Source organism: Rana temporaria, chromosome 2, assembly GCF_905171775.1.
Source record: "Rana temporaria chromosome 2, aRanTem1.1, whole genome shotgun sequence".
Classification (NCBI taxonomy): Eukaryota; Metazoa; Chordata; class Amphibia; order Anura; family Ranidae; genus Rana; species Rana temporaria.
In genome coordinates, this window is record NC_053490.1 from 212,079,784 (window position 1) to 212,097,519 (window position 17,736).

The window sequence follows — 17,736 nt, forward strand, 5'->3', positions numbered from 1 at the left end:
GGTACTCTTTATGAAGGGTTTTGACCCCAAACCCCTCCTCTGCACTTAAAAGCATTCAAAAACACCAATATCTGGATTTTTTAATACTTTTTTAAATGATGCCGTTGGCTGCCGAGTAAACCGGAAGTAATGTTGCTTCCAGGGTTACTAAATCCGAGACCCGATCAAAGCCGATTCTGGCTTTTTTCAGTTCTGCCGTCAGTCGATGAACGTGTTGGTTGGTGGCTCGGGTCTCCTGGTGGGATGAAGGAGCCCAAACAAGCTGCAGAAGGCGGTAGGAAGGGGGGGGGGGGGGGGGGGGGGGAGTCCCCTTCCACTACTTGTAATAACTGGCAAGCGGCTGCTTAGCCGCATCGGTTTTTACAAGAAAGCCGACTGTCCGCTCTAAATAACGGTACCGGGTGATGCTTGCAGCTGCAGGCATCACCCCGGCATAACCACTTGAAGCTAATGATGTACAGGTACGTTATTTGGTGGCAAGTGGTTTTAAAGGTGTATGTTACCATAAATCTTTACTTTTTTTTTCTATGTGTGTTGTCACATAAGTGTATTTTATAAATTATAGTCTCTAACCTTTTCCTGTACTTCTTCCATCTGAATCATCTTGTAGATCCTGCCAGAAACCTTTCTCCTGAGTTCTAAACTGACCACACAAAGCACAGGAGCTGATCTGTGTTAGTGTGGTCAGTTTGCATCCTTTAGCTGATCATTCAGATGTAGAGGACACTACACTACACCACACCGTCTGGCCAATCACAGCTGCCTCTAGCACACAACCCTTCCAAATCACAGCCTGCACTTGAACACGCCCTCTGGTCAAGCATAGTCTGCATCTTGCCTCAGGCTAAAGAGACTATGGAAAACAGAAATGTCACACGAAATTTGCCTGGCCGTTTATCAAGTGCAAATTTTCAGGAGAAAATAAATTTATAATACCCAAATTTTTGTTAAAATAGAAACAATGATGTTGCGTCGAGTAACTAGATATGACAAATGGCGACAAACTACAGTACCTATAATTTTTCATAGGCAATGCTTTAGAAGCCTTTACAGGTTATCAATGTAAACTTATTCCTGTTGAGTTCATCATGTATGATGGACCTATTGTTATGGTTTGGGCATGTGGCAGGTACTCTTTATGGAGACATAAGGAAATATTAGACAACCAATGTCTCCACTGACCTCAAAAGCAGATAATCAAGCACAGAACGTGTTTTATTTGTTGCTTCCCTGACTGTTACAGCCAAAGAAGGAGCTTGAGAGCTATAAAACTAAAAGTGACAAAATCATTGTCGCTTTCAGCTTCATTTGTCACAGAGGAGATGGGGAACGGATGTTCCTCCATCTCCTCTCTGTGAAGCAATCAAGGCCATTTCCCAGAATGCAAGCACCTGGGAACCACGTTCGACAGCAGCAGTAGGGGGTCCTTGGTACTGTAAAAGTGATTGAGCAGCCCAATCACTTTTACTAAACAGCCGATCAACGTTTGAAAAAAATTTACACCAAGCTCATGAGTTTGGTATGACCACTTGCTAACAGGATGTACAGTATATATGCAAGGTGTCAAAAGAGAACTGTAGCGTGTAGAGCACCCCTTGCCATAATGTCAAATATACATAGCATGCTTACCCTACTGGTTTTGTCCTTTAGCACTGACAGTAGAATGAACACTATTGCTGAGCCATTGCCACTGCTACCATCTTCTACATCTATTGATTCCACTTTTGGTGTCTTCTACTCATGGGTGGCCACTGATGATATAACTAATGTGCATGCCTGCTGCAGTTACATCATCCTTGCACCCAGTGATTATTGACTGTGTTACTAAATTGTTATTGCACCTACATGTGGTTGGTTAGTGGCACACACCCCTGGGGGGGGGGGGGGGTTGAATGGAAGTATGGCGAGGTCGCAATGTCCCCGAGCCAGTTGGGGTGCGGCTAAGGACATGGACGATTTCAGTAAAATTGTGCCTTATGGACACCCAAAGACCCCTTGTTTACATTGTTAATATTACATTGTTGAATGGTATTTCGCAGTCTGTGTCTTTATTTTAGGGCAGGTTTTACGACCAGGATGACGAATCCATTAGTCGTGCAGCCACAGCATCTAATCCTTGGTAAGTTGAAATATATAACATTTTTGGTTTTGTGTTTAATACCGCTTTAAGGTAAAAAAATAAAAAACTTTCCAGTTTAGAACCACTTTAAGTTGGGGTGAGTTAAAGCGGAAGTAAACCCATCCATAAAGCAGTTTCATTTCTGGCACGTGCCGGAAATTTAACACTCCCATTGCTTGTGCTCTCAACCAAACTGTCAGGCCATCCAATGGCTGGCGTCACAACTGATCACATGTGCCACTCATTGCAGTTGTAGATTAAACAGAGGCAAATATGGCAGCTTCTTTGGCTGAAAACAATAGGGGGGTTTACTTCCACTTTAAGAAAACTGAAATGTTAAGCCATGGTCAACAACGCTTAATCACGTTTCATCATTCAAAAAATAATCTTATTAGTTGCAATAGACAGCTCTACTTCTTTCATAAAACTGTGGTGCCTTTAGGTTGACTGTCAAGAAAGACTGCACTATACACCGTTCATTTGTCTGAAACAAAAAAGGTAAAAATGCCGATATGATGGTTCAAAATGTTTTCATGGCAGTGCCAAGTGTCAGTGAAAGAAGTTGTGTTGAAGACCTGCAAACAACAAGCTATTCAGGGATCTCTATTTTATATATTTAGCAGACAATAAAATTAATTATGAAAAGTTCTATCTTTCCAAGGGGAAATAGTCACGGCTGAAAGAGAAGAAGAATACGGATTAATTAAACTCCTGGATGACTTCCAAGACTAGAAACTCCAACACAAAACTGCTTGCTTTGGAATAATAAGCAATGCAGAGGTTAAAAAGTCAAATGGTTTACGGAAAATATAAATAATTGTCTAGTTAAACAAGCCAGTTGAAGTACCAGTGCTTAAAGGAGTTGTAAAGGAAAAAAAAAATTGCCTAAAATTAATGTCTGCAAGGTAGACAGACAGAATAGTGTAATGATTCTGTTAAAAAAACTAGAAAAATACCTATTAAATTCCTTCATCTATATCACCTCCGGCATTCTAGTTTCTGTTCGCTCATTCACTTCCTGGTTTGCATTGTTTCTTCATGTAAGAACTACATTTCCCAGTATGCATTTCGGCGCGCCCAGTAATTCACACCTCCTTGAAGTCTCTAACACGTAGAAAGCGGGTCCCAGAAGATTGCAGGGAGGGAGGAGGAAGAAGTGAACTTCCTTCCTGTGCTGCGGAGCCCCCCCCCCCAAAAAATACATGCCAAATTTTGCATGTCAGGGAGGTCACCGTCACTTAAAGCGGAAGTTTCATTTTTGGGTGGAACTCTGCTTTAAGATAAAAAACCTTCTGCCTTTACAACCACTTTAATACATACTAAGTGAACAGTTTATGTAGATATGAGTAGCTGAAAAGTAGGGTCTGCAACTCTTCATAATGGCTGAATGGGCCTGGCGACAAGTGTCCAAATGGAGACCCATATTGCACATCACAAAGGCAGAGTGGGAACCTCCATACACATTTGTTAACCAAGCTTAAAGCAAGCAGACAATAAAGACGTTCAACTCCTAACATTTTCACCTAAACTGAATGTAGGTCATCAGTGACTTTTAATGCTTTGATCTATATATGTATTTACTGAGTTATAAATGTTTATGAAGGAATACTTTGGTTTATCAGAAAAACAGCTGCATTCAATCTCTCCTTTAGTCACTAGACCTTGAATTATCAGAAAAGCACTTAAGCAAAGGGCATGGCTATAAGAAGCTCTTTTTCCTGATTTCACCCGAGTAGAGAAGCAGGTGGTAACCTTCACAAAATAACTATCCTGCCTATTATTTATTGTGCTTATAGAACTAAACGAGTGGGCATTTTAACTACCGCCCCACGTACATTTACGGCAAGGGGGGGCCTTAAGTACAAAATCACGTATATGTACGCCGCCAGAGCCGCGCTCCCCCTGTGATTGGACATTTCGGCCACTCACTGGAGAGAAAGAAGGATGGTCTGCCTATGTAAACAAGGCAGATCGTCCTTCTGTCAGACAGGAAGAGAGACATCTGTGATTCCTGCTAATCAGGAACACAGAGGTCTCTCTTCCTCGAGTGCATTTGTCCCCCACACAATAAGAAAACACTCATAGGGAACACAATTAACCCTCTGATGACCCCTGATGTTAACCCCTTCCCTGCCAGTGTCATTTATACATCGTCAGTGCATTTATTTTTTTAGCACTGATCACTGCATTGCTGTCACTGGTCCCCAAAAAGTGTCAGATTTCTCCGCCGCAATGTCTCAGTTCTGCTAAAATTTGCTGATCCCGACAATTATTAGTAAAAAAAAAAGAAAAAAAGGACACTAAAGCTATCCTATAGTTTTTTGGGGATTTTTTTTTTTAACTAAAAAATATGTAGCAGAATACATATTGGCCTAGGATTGATATAGGAATTTGATGTTTTATTTTTTTTATTGAGAATGTTTTATAGCAGAAAGTAAAAAATAGTTTTTTTTTCAAAATAGTATTTTTTAATTTTCGTTTATAGTGAAAAAAATAAAAACACCAGAGGTGATCAAATACCTCCAAAAGAAAGCCCTATTTGTAGGAAAAAGGGGAAATTTATTTTATTTGGGTACAGAGTCGCACGACCGCGCAATTGTCAATTAAAGCAGTGCAGTGCAATATGGCAAAAATTGGACTGGTCTCAGTGATTGAGAAAGTATTATCGGGAATGCAACCAACAGTAACTAATATTATTCTCTCTCTGTTGAAAGGGGGCCCCATGCAGAGTTTCAATCACAAAAAGAGAGAGCCTGAAGGCAAACAGCTTGTGTTGTGCTGTACTTTGGAAAGCCAATAATGCTTCAGTAAAAATATATAAAACTATTTAGAGATGCACCAAAATATATATATATATATATATATATATATATATATATATATATATATATATATATATAAATAAAATTAAACTGTCATTTTCGGTTTTCGTTACCAAAATTTCCATTTGGTACACCTCTAAAACCATCAGTGTAAAAATATATAAAACATTTAATTTAACAATTAATTATAGTTTCCATAGCATGTGAACATACTAGCCAAGTAACAAACTTTTTCAAAACAAGTTTCTGTTCATATGTTGGAGCATTTTCTCGGTACAAACATTGTTTACATTCTCCCATCTCCTTCCGTGTTTCCGATCATGCGTGGTGTTTGTCTATCGATTTTTAGTAAATGCATACTGTCAGGGCCGTTTGAAGACATTTGGGGGCCCCAAGCAAAAAAAAAAAAAAAAAAAAAGTGACTTTTCAAGTAGTTGAGAAGCGGGGGGAGGGGGGGTGTTGGCGGCTTACCTCTATCCTCCGCCTCACACGTACGCACACATCGGCATATGTTGGTGTCCGCACAGGGGCCCCAGCAGGGAGGGCCCTTGCCGCATCGCTGCGTCCTCCTGCAGTCCGGTCGGCCGTGTACCATAACTGCGCGGTAAAGGGGATTCAGTTTGCTGTTCCCGGGGCCGGACTGAAAGGAAGTGAACACTCCACTCAGTGTGTGCACTTCCTGTCAGTCCGGCCGGGAACAGGAACCTGAATCTCCTGTACCGTGCGGTAATGGTACACGGCCGACCGGACTGCAGGAGGACGCAGCGGTGCCGCAAGGGCCCTCCCTGCTGGGGCCCCTGGCCAGCTCGGGGGCCCCAGGCAATTGCTTGCTTTGCCTGTCGGGTTCCGACGGGCCTGCATACTGTACTAACTAAACGATTGTCGTACAATGGGCTATCGTCATAAAGTTTTCGTGTTTGTCCCTTCGGATTTTGTTGGACGGACTGTCGTGATCGGCTGTCGAAAGTTGTGTACTAACGATCAGATTATCGAACAATCTATCCGAAAGCGATTTTTATCATCCGATAATCTGACCATGTGTCTACGAGGCATAGGACTTTTAGTAGTTCAATATCGGAACACTGGTAATGAAAACCCAACTACACAAGTCATTTTCACCCCTTACAAAAGTCTATTGGCATACTACATGATCCAGTACAGATGGAAATCGGACTGATCATGAAAAGTTCTTATATTCTTCAAGCATACTCAGCCCAGCAAATGTTTTGGGTATAAATGGGTAGTTCAGTTATGCTGAGTATATAACCATTGCTTTCTATATTTCTCACTATTAAAAGGGAAAACTTTAAAGAGGAAGTAAACCCTCTTTTTCTGCAAAAAAAAACCCTGCAAGAAAAAGGCATAATGAGCTAGTATGCATTGCATACTAGCTCATTATGAATGACTTACCTGAGATCGAAGCCTCCGAAGAGCTCCTTGTTCCCCTCCACCGCCATGTTGCCTAATAGTCTCTTCCGTGTATCGCCAATCCAGCACTGTGACTGGCCGGAGCGGCGTCGTAGGCGTTGGTGCAGAGTTTTCTGCAAATATCTCCTTAACCGTGTAGGTTAAGGAGATATTTCTTGCACCTACAGGTAAGTCTTAATCTAGGCTTACCTGTAGGTGCAAGTTGTAAGAGTAGGTTTAAAACCATTTTAAAGATATAAATATTAGTAAGGCGGGGTACTCACGACCAAACATGTATGGTGAAAGCGGTCCGTCGGACCGTTTCCACCATACATGTCTGCCAGAGGGCTTCTGTACGATGGTTGTACACACCATCGTACAGAAGTCCGCGCGTAAACAATACGCGGGGCGTGTCCGCGGTGTCGCCGCGTCGATGACGCGGTGTCGCCGCGACAATGACGCGGCGACGTGGGCGGCCCGCCTTTAAAATGCTTCCACGCATGCGTCGAAGTCATTCGACGCATGCGAGGGACGGCGGGCGCCTGGACATGTACGGTAGGTCTGTACTGACGACCGTACATGTCCGAGCGGGCAGAATTCCAGCGGACTGTTTTAAAACAAGTCCAGGAATATTTGTCTGCTGGGAAAAGGCCCGGCGGGCAAATGTTTGCTGGAATTCGGCCCGCTCGCGCCCACACACGACCAAACATGTCTGCTGAAACTGGCCTGCGGGCCAGTTTCAGCAGACATGTTTGCTCGTGAGTATGGGGCCTTAGACATAAATAAGGAAGCTGGCGCTGGTTGCTCATTTTTGAGAGTGCCAGCTTCAAGGCTGTCGCCCTTATCCTGTGTTTCCTACTTAAGAGTACACTGACCTCAGAACGTGCTTAAGCATACATAATCACTCCACTGACTTACATTAGCAACAATCGCCCCACAGTCGCATGGTCTAAAAAGAACCAATCACAATTTTGTTTGAGTGATCAGATAAGTTGTTTTTAAGGTTTTGTTATTTACACTTCAGATTAGAAAGTTGAACAGAGTTTTTTTATATATATACGTTCAATGTTGATGTAAATAATTCTGCGCTAATCAGTGATTGTGGAACCTTTTATCTAGTATGTACAATGTCCATTACAAAATAAAGATGTTGACAAATTCAACCCTGTGCAGACTACAAACATTAACGGATAAGGCTGTTTACCTTACAACAAGATTATTCTCGAAATCAGGTGAAAGGTTAAAAAGAGTCATTGCACTGAAAAAGCATATAACAGGTTAGGCTTAAATATAGTACAGTAGGCTATGTATAGAAAAATAAAACCTACAAGCTGCAAGCACACTTATGCCTACACACCATCAGTTAAAAAAACGATTGTGTCAGAACGCGGTGACGTAAAACACAACAACGTGCTAAAAAAAACGAAGTTCATTGCTTCCAAGCATGCGTCGACTTGATTCTGAGCATGCGTGGATTTTTAACCGATGGTCGTGCCTAACGATCTGTTTTTCTATCGGTTAGGTATCCATCAGTTAAATTTAAAACAAGATTGCTTTTTTTTAACCTATGGATAAATAACCGATGGGGCCCACACACGTTCGGTTTGGTCCGATGAAAATGGTCCATCAGACCATTCTCATCGGTTTGACCGATCGTGTGTACGCGGCATAAGTGTACATAACAAAAACAAAGTATAGGTTTGTAGTGTTGTGCTATGTATGTGAACAAATTTACCGTTGGTTAAATATGTGGAATAATATTAATATATAAAGCCCCTTGCTGACAAGGTGCAAGAACGATGTCACTGATTTAAAGTAGATAAAAAAAAAAAAAAAAAAACACACAGTCCCTGATTATTAAAGTCCTTTTCTACAAAAATCCGTAAACCAACCACAGTTTAAAAAAAAAAAAATTCTCCTAAGACGATTCTATAGCATGAAGTCGGGAACATCCATGAAGACCACAAGGTGCCTCTGATGACGTAATAACAACGAAACGCATAGGACAGAGCTTCATGTGAGAGACAGAGCATTTTCTAATGTGTTGCTGGCTTCTATTGTTCTTCCTATGGTGTGGTTTGGCTGCAAGTCTTACTGAGATGTGAAGGGAGGTGGCGGCTTGGTACTTTGATGCGCCTGCTACTCTGAAATGCAAATATGAGTGCATATATGTTTTTGCATAAATACATTTCTTTTACTGTGTACACTATGAGGCCTTTTCTCTTCTTTTGAGCTGGGCTTAAACTTGAAGCATCCACTTGCAGAGACATCCACTTGCAGTTGCTATTCCAAATCCCTGGTTTTTATTAAAAAAAAAAAAAGTAAATTACATTTTTTATTATTTATTATTGGCCTTTGTGATGAGGGCCCACCTGTGAGGTGAACATATTCCATTGACAGGGGTGTCCAACCTTGACCTTCATGGGCCACATTAGAAGAAGAGGAATTGTCTTGGGTCACACAAAAAAAAAAACTGTATACTCTACATCACTCCGCTGTTTGCCCCAGTTCACACCGGTGTGATTTGTCATGCGATTTGACGTTCCAAATCGCATGACAAGTCGTACCACATTGTCCACAATGGAACTGTTCAAATTGCCGCCACTCATGTCACAGCAACTTTAAAAAAAAGGTTCCTGCACTACTTTTTGAGGATTTTATTGCGACTTGCATAAACTTCTGTCGTCGTTTTTGACAATGAAATCGGCAATGGAAATTGCACTTATTTGCAGCTTTGAATTCACGCTGAAGTAGCGCAATTTCAAAGCTGCACCAGTGTGAATGGGGGCTTATGTACATTACTCCTCTGTGCACACGATGTACATTACTGTGTAGTGCATTCTCTGCCAATGTATGGTGTCCCCAATAAAACTCCTCAGAAAGAAGGATGTTACTATTAGTTAATGAGTCAAAATTCTCCCCTTTTTTTTGCATGTTCGATTTGAATATATGCTTACATCAACACTAACTGCAAGGTTTCAGGTCACAGACAGACTTTAGCCTTGACATCATGTAGGAGTTGGAAAACAATTTTAACTGCTTCTGCCAAAAACAACTGACAAGAAAAAGAAAACTTTCAGCACTGGAAAACATTTTCTTTGACAACTTAATAATTACCCATTTCTTACGACATCAAGATTTAACATAGCGGGGAAAAAAAATTCTTGCAGTAAAGCAGTCTCAAAATATTTGATAATTGTTTAAAGTGCACTTATGTCCAGTCTATGGTCACTACAGTATTTACATACTCTAAGGCCCCGTACACACGTCCGAGGAACTCGACGTGCCAAACACATCGAGTTCCTCGTCGAGTTCTGTGTTTAAGCCACCGAGGATCTCGGCGGGCCAACTTTCATCATTGAACAACGAGGAAATAGAGAACATGTTCCTCGTCGGCTTCCTCAGTGAAAAGTGTACACATGACCGAGTTTCTCGGCAGAATCCAGCTCCGATCGAGTTTCTGGCTGAATTCTGCTGAGAAACTTGTGTACGGGGCCTTAGAAGAAGTGAAAAAGCTGGTCCTTCACATTGTCGTTGTGGTAACACACGCTAAGAACATTGGCGTAACGCAGTGTGTTAGGGTGCCATTCAAATGGCACTGCCTCACACCAATGCATGCAATGTGCATTCATTACCGCAATGATATTGTCTTAATGGACCGTAAAGTGCATTCTTGCCCACACCAGTGTTTCTCACTTTTTGCTGCGAGTATGGGACCCAGTTTGCCCTGGATCAGCGTCATGAATTGTAATGTTGCAGGCAAGACGGCACCCAACACCATAACAACCACTGGTTCTATAATGGGAGGCCTGTGTGATTTGGGGGCTATGTAATGATAAGTGTGTGTGGGAGGGGGGGGTGCTTAGTGAATGGGAAATTCTGTGATGGGGAACGGTTTGATTTGGGGGCTCTGTGATGGGGGAATCTGATGTGATGAGAGAACTCTGGAGACTTTAAAATACAGGGGTGACTGATGTGATAAGGGGCTCTGATGTTAATGGAGGCCTCTACTGTGATGGGGGGGGGTCTTTAATGTCCAGAAAGAGCTTTGATGTGGCCTCTGGCATGATTGGGGACCTTTGATGCAATGTGGGCATCTGGTGTGATGGGGAAAGCTCTGATGGGAAGGGAGGCTTCTGATGTAAAGCTAATTTCATCAAGGTAGTGGTGTTTATTGTCCCAGGTTTAGTCTCCATTCACATCTAGGCGACAAAACGCCCGACGCCGGACGCTTGTGCCGCTAGAGGGGGAAATTCCCATTGCTGTCTATGAAGATGGTTCACATCTCAAAGACGCCGTACGCCTGTCGCCTGAAAAAAGTCCCGGACCCTTTTTTTCAGGCGACATTGGCGTTCACCCATTGACAGCAATGGGAAGAATTTGAAAAAAAAAAAGATACACTATCCGCGGCAAAATACGCCGCGTACGCGGCGTTGCTTGTCGCGGAGATGTGAATGGAGCCTTAGATAACATTTTAGACTGAGGTTCCTCAAGATTATGCCTACTTCTGAAGGGTGAATAAACTAAAAAAAAAACAATAGCCACACTACGACTTATAAACTATTTACCAACAAGCAGCAAAACATTTGCTAAAGCCACCCTAAGAGCCGGTTCACACAGGGGCAACACGACTTCCAGCACGACTTTGGGAGGCAACTTGAACACGACTTGAGTATGAATCACAGCACGACATCAGGCAACTTACAAGGCAACTTCAAGTTGCCTCCAGGACAGGAGGCTTTCCAGTGGCCAATCAAACAACAATCAACTCTGTGGGAGGGAGGGGTTTGCCTGAGAAATATATGTTCTCTTCCTGTTGCTTCAGTTAAGACAGTGATCCGACTTCTGATGCGACTTCCATTAAAATCAATGGGTACAAGTTGCCTACAAGTCGCTTAGAAGTCGGATTGAAGTAGTACAGGAACCTTTTCTGAAGTCGGAGCGACTGCAGTAGTGTACAATAAGACGGCTCCATTCACTTACATTGATTTTCTCATGCAGCGCGACTTGACGCGACTTGAAGTCGGATCCAAAGTCATCCCCGTGTGAATGGGCTCTTAGTCTGTATAACTGCTTGTACAATGAAGTTATTTATTCGTAACAGAGGTTTGTTTAAAGAGGAACTCAAGTTGGTCCCTCAGCCTCCTGGGACATGTGACAAGCCTCAGGAGGTTGTGGGCGGGAAGGTCAGTGAAAAGGAGAAAATAAATCAAAAAAGGAAGAAATGCAGACAGTAAAAACTGCATTGTTCTCCACTTAGAGAAATTGTCCCCTTACATTAATCGTCATTGAAAAAGTGCCCCCCTTAGATTGGTGATCAGTGGAGAAGAGTCCCCGTTGATTGACGGTCAGTAGCAGAATGACCACCTTACATTGGTGGTCATTGGAAGAAGGACCCCTTAAATAGGAAAAGTGCCCCACTTACAGATAGCTAAAAAAAAATAAAAAATAAAAATTGAATCACTGGTTACTTATCCGAGAGGCAGAAATTGCTTCTTACTCAAGGAACACCTAGCAACCTCTTGAGGAACCCTAGCATTCAACTGAACCCTGGTTCCGAATGGCTGTTCAGGATATCCAAAAGTGTTGAGGCATGAGGCTGTTAACTTTTTTGACAAATTTAGAGAGATGTATCAAAACAAATTGCATACACTACACACCGTAATGCAAGGCTTTCTCCCTGGTGTGGAGTGTCGTGCTCGCCCCCTCCCTTGAGGGGGGAGGGGGCAAGCAGGAGAGTCAGGACCAGGGCTGTGGAGTCGGAGGAAATGGACGCCCACTAACACACAGCTCCTTTCTCTATCTGCAAAGTAGAGAGCGTCCTGACTCATCTGCTCGCCCCCTCAAGGGAGTAGGCGAGCACGACACTCCACACCAGGGAGAAAGACTTGCATTACTGTGTGGAGTTACAGACAGAAGAACAGGAAGTGAGGATTTCTCAGAAGAAATAAGGACATTTAAAAGCAAAATGGAAGAATGAGGTAAGTAAAGGAGGACTGCACTAAGGTAAAGGAAGCTATTTAGGGAAAAAAAAAATACTTTACAACCCCTTTAATACCTGCAGCAGTTCACTCCTGCTCACAAAGTTACTTATAAAATGCTCTACAGTCAAACGTTTTTTTCTACTTTTTGTATACAGTTGGGAAAATCTAGAATTGACTTGACTTTGATGCCTAATGATGCATTCAAAACAGCAAAATCTGTGGTTATGAATATATTTGATTTTTTTAAAATGGTGCCATTGACATCTGGGTATTCCCAAAGTGATGTTATCGCTTCCGGGTTACCATAGCGGAGACATGATCAAAACTGATCCTGGTTTTGTATCAGTCTCCAACAATCCGGCAGATGTCCTGGATGGTAGCTCGGGTCTGTGCCTGTCATAACACACCAGAATGGAGAAGTATGAATGGGTCACTAAAGCAGACCTTTCCATTTTTTCACTAAAAATCACATCAGCATGCAGCTCTGCAGGTGGTTATGAAATCACCTTATATTTATTTATTAAACAAACATTTGTGCTTTCACTTCCTGCTTGAGTGAGGCACTGGTGGTTTAACCATGTCCTTACAAATGTATCCTGGGAGGGCTACAGCATCAATGCCTTCCCACTTAGATAATGTGCACTGCGTGTTTCAGGAGGCATGCCCAGAATTCCAGGCAGTTTTAAAAAATAAAGGAAGATGGATTTATCTGCCTTTAGTGAAAATGCTCATCCTGAGAAGAATAAAGAGGAACAGCTATGTAAAGAATAAGCGCTCTTTCACACTGGCAGACTCCACCTGCTTAGCTGTGGGTCTCTCCGCTGAGCAGGCGGATGACAGGACCGTGTCCTCTTGGTCCGCCCATGTGACAGGGGCCTAAAAAGCTTGCAAACATCTATAGGCATCTGTTTGTAGATTGCCCTTCTTCAACATTTCTAAAGGTACTTTTTTTTATTATTTTTATGATGAAGTGATAAAGTTCCTCTTTAAAGGGGAGCATTAAGGTGAAAAAACATCCGATGCTTACAAGACCCCCCATTTACTTACCTGAGCCCTCGAAAGTCCTGTGTCATGAATGCTGGCTTCTCGGCATGGTCTGTTCATTGGATGATTGATAGCAGCGCAGCCATTGGCTCCCGCTGCTGTCAATCAAATCAATGACGCGGCACGCCGGGGCTGAGTGATGCACTTGGCAGCAATGGCCGCCACTGTATCACACGGGAGCGCGCCTGCAAGCTAACCCCCTTGGGAGAGCGCTTGCCAGAAGTTGGTTAGCTCTTGTGGGGAAGAGCCGAGACAGCTGCTGAGGGACCCCAGAAGACAAGGTTTGGGGCCACTCTGTGCAAAACTATCTGCACAATGGAGGTAAGCATGACCTGTTTGTTATAAAAAACAAAAAACAAACCTTTACTAACCCTTTAATGTCTAACAAAGATTACAACCATAGGTGTGCGCAGCCTATTGCATTAGGGTGTACACCTCAAAGCTCCAACACATATGTATGTGTAAACCGCCTCTTCCCCGCTCATCATCCTGAAACAATGGGGGGGGGGGAGAAGGGGAGCACACAGGGGCAGCTAGGCAGCAGAAAGAAGATGAACTGGGAGAAGAGGGGTGGCATATATTGGTACCGATCCCCTGTATTTTTCTCCTGTAGCAGCTGAATGTCGGCGAGAGGGAGAAGAGGAGAAGCCTACTTTCAGCTGCTGCAGAAGAAAATACAGATCGGTTCCACTAATTTCCAACCCCCGCCACCTATCCTGTCCAGGTTTTGGGGGTTGTTAAGTAAAGATAGTGGTTTACCTGTTTCCTGCCCACGATTGACGGGTTGTCAATTCCAGGATTAGGGTGTGCCCAGGCACACCTCTTGCGCACGCCTATGATTACAACCCTTCTGTACTCTATCCAAAACTGAAAAAGCTTTTAAATGCATTTATTTATTTTTATTTACCGTATTTATCGGCGTTTACCGCGCACTTTTTTCCCCTTAAAATCAGGGGAAAATCGTGGGTGCACGATATACGCCGATCCCCGCTTCTCCGAGCCAAGTGTACTGCGCACTTGGCTAGGCTCGCAGCCACGCGAGGAGCCGAGTGTGCAGAAAATCCGGCTCTGCACAGCGCGCCAAATTCAAACACGCGACGCTGCAACCCCTCGACGAACCCCGCCACAGACGGAAACCCACAAGGCTCGACAGACCCTGCCACAGACGGACACCCACAAGGCTCGACGGACCCCGCGCAAGGCCGCAGACAGACGCCGGACAAGGCCGCCGATGGACGCCAGGCAAGACAGCAGACGGACCCCGCGCAAGGCTGGATGGACCCTGCGCAAGGCCGCAGACGGACGCCGGGCAAGACATCCAAAATGTAAGTTTTTCCCTAAACTTCCCTCCTCAGCTTGGGGTGCACGCTATATTAGGAAAAGTGTAAGGAAAAAACAAGTTCCTCATAGCTGCAAATCAGAAACATGCTTTCTTTTTCCAACCCATGAACAGAAAATGAAAGTTAGAAAAGTTTTTTTTTTTTGCTATGACCAAAACCCTTTCTTCAGTTTGTCTCCTGATTTAATGAATACCCCAATTGATTTAATGAATACCCCAATTGTATGCCCAATATCTCTGTAGGCCACTTACCCAGCTCCAATGCCGTGTTGAATTTCTCTAATGCACCTAAGAAATTGCTGTCCTGCTGTAAGAAATCCCCTTCCACAGACAATCTCCGTACCTTGGTCTCTTCACACAACCACTTCTCTAAGAGATTTCCAAGCACCACGTTTACCTTCAAATCCATTAAAGAGGCTTCGTGCCCCTCAGCTTTGTTTGGAGCCCTGTTGTTGCAGCAGTGGCACTGTGGTGGCCTCTTTTCACACAAGCATCTTTTACAGAAAGTGTGCCCACAGACCAAAGAGACAGGGTCCAAAAATAGGAGCTGGCAGACTGGACAGGAGAAGAGGTCAATGTCTTGGGACGGTTTAGGAATCTCTGGTGGGCTTAAATTGCAGGGGGCTTGACCTTGCCCACTACTAGGCAAAAGGTCGCTCTTTGTTTTGGCAAAGGGCAATTTAAGTTCTTTTTCTCGAATATTTTTAGCAATACTTTCTACTAGAACTCCAAGCTCATCAGGAGAAAGCTGACCTAACATTGCTGCCTTGGTGTAAGAGTCCAGTGCATCGGTCACTCGCCCGGCCAGCGACAAGGCATCCCCCTTCTTTAGATACAAGCATCTTTGAGGCTGAGGAAGCTCATCGAGCTGAGAACCATAGATCTCTGCGGCCAATTCAAAATTGCCAGCCTTGAAGGCCTCCTCCGCCACCCCCAGCATCTCAGAGCAAAGGCCAGGGAGGTCAAAGGAGAGCATCTCAGAACGTTGCAAAGATCTCACCTCCATTCTTAAGAGAGCTCAATATGTGACTTTCTACATTACAAGAGAAAAGCCAGGAGTTTACTACGAGAAGGGTAACAAAGGGATCCTGGAGGTACGTGGTCCATCAGTCTTGTTGTACTGGTCGCCGCGACCGCCGTCTACCCATAATTCAATCAGAAATACTGTAACACTAACGGAGGCAACATTCTTCCCCGGGATGAGTTTCTTTGTTACAAGTCTATTGTTAGCAAGCTCTAGTTCTTTGTTACCTGGGAGAAGCCAGAAGATGGATCTCCTGATCATGAGTTGGTGTTACGTTCCAAGTCCCTAAAACCCACTGCACACCGTGGGTCAGGGCCATCCCAAGGTGGGCTCCTGGCAGGGGGTCCAGGTTGGTGGCACGCTGGCATTGTGTTGCTGGAAGAAGTGTGTATGAAGGAGATCAGCTGAGCTCTTCAGGATTCCAAGACTAGATGAGGAGACAAGTCACTGAAGCTGCAAAGAGGAGTCAGATGGGGATAGCACTCCCTATACCATGGCCTCCTCCTCTAGGGGCACTCAGTTTCCAGGCCCGATGTGTGATGGGCAGTAGATGGGTACTATGTGTGTGTGCCCCATAGAGATCACTGCTTGCTCGCTCTGCTCCACCAATCCCCCTCCCCTCCCTCTCTGTGAGCTCATCAAATGGGGAGGGCAGCCTTGACGTCACAGGGACAGCCTTTTAAAGATATCACCGCCATGGCAGCACATGCCATTCATATGCAGGACTGGCGATCGGTCATACAATGATTGCAGCTGTATTTTCACATGCAGTGCTGGCGATCAGTCATACAATGATTGCAGCTGTATTTTCACATGCAGTGCTGGCGATCAGTCATACAATGATTGCAGCTGTATTATGTACACGAGTGACCCCAGCCGCACCATTCTACTGCATAACAATGCTGCTCCTTCACGTGTATTCCAGGGCAACCTGCTGCTGAGTGCCACCGGCCCCGCCGATTTCATGTCCCGTACAGATCGCCCATGGCGGGTCACTTACTGTCTACACGTGGTGGATGGGACACTTGATGATGACAGGACGGGCAGTCTGATGTACAGAATAATAATAGTCACTGTGCTGCCCCCTAGTGGCCGCAGAGGAAGCTCAGCTACAAGGGAATGCTATGGGAACACGTGAGGTGATCGGCTATTGGCTGCCCCCAGCCTGCACTGCCTTATATAAGCGGCTCGGAGATGTTATACAACGCCTGCTTCACACGTCATGGGGCTTAGGATGATTAGTATTGGCTGGCCACAACAAGCCCTGTTCTGTGTGACTGCAATGAGGACAGGAAGCACTCTGTGTTACTGCGCTACTGTCTATGTTTGCTACCTCACAGAAGAATATATTGCAAAGATAAGCCCCCTCCTGCTTATCGTGTACACTGTACTTCTACAGGAGTTTAGGACGTGGTGGTATCCTATGTGTCTGTGCACGGCTAGGACTCCGCTCGTTTGACATACCCAGCACAGCGCCCTCCAGTGGACTAATCGGAGACTACACCCCACGTCTTCATCCATCGGATCGGATAGATAGTAAGCAGTGGCTGCTTGTGCTCAACATTTTTGGGGGTTGCAAACAAACGGAAAAAAAAACACATAAATTGGAGCCTCACTGTGCCCATCAATTGCCGCCACTGTGCCATAAAATTGTTGCCACTGTGCCATGCCATCAAACGCAGCCACTGTGCCATGCCATCAAACGCAGCCACTGTGCTCATCAATTTTCACCACTGTGCCATGCCATCAAACGCAGCCACTGTGCTCATCAATTTTCACCACTGTGCCATGCCATCAAACGCAGCCACTGTGCCATCAATTTTCGCCACTGTGCCATGCCATGAAACGCAGCCACTGTGCCATCAATTGTCACTGTGCCCATCAATTGTCGCCACTGTGCCATGCCATCAAGTATCGCCACTGTGCCATGCCATTGTCGCCACTGTGTCATGCCATCAAACGCAGCCACTGTGCCCATCAATTGTCGCCACTGTGCC

The 17,736-nt window shown here is 44.4% G+C and overlaps 1 protein-coding gene across 1 annotated transcript in view; it reads right to left on the minus strand.

Moving 5' to 3' along the window:
* Positions 1-16,875, minus strand: part of LONRF2 (LON peptidase N-terminal domain and ring finger 2) — a 77,954-nt gene extending 61,079 nt beyond the window's left edge. Inside the window, exon 1 of the mRNA XM_040336367.1 lies at positions 14,968-16,875. Coding sequence (XP_040192301.1) covers positions 14,968-15,721 — 754 coding nt within the window. The 5' untranslated portion in view covers positions 15,722-16,875. The remainder of the gene's footprint in view (positions 1-14,967) is intronic.
* Between the last annotated feature and the right edge of the window lie 861 nt (positions 16,876-17,736).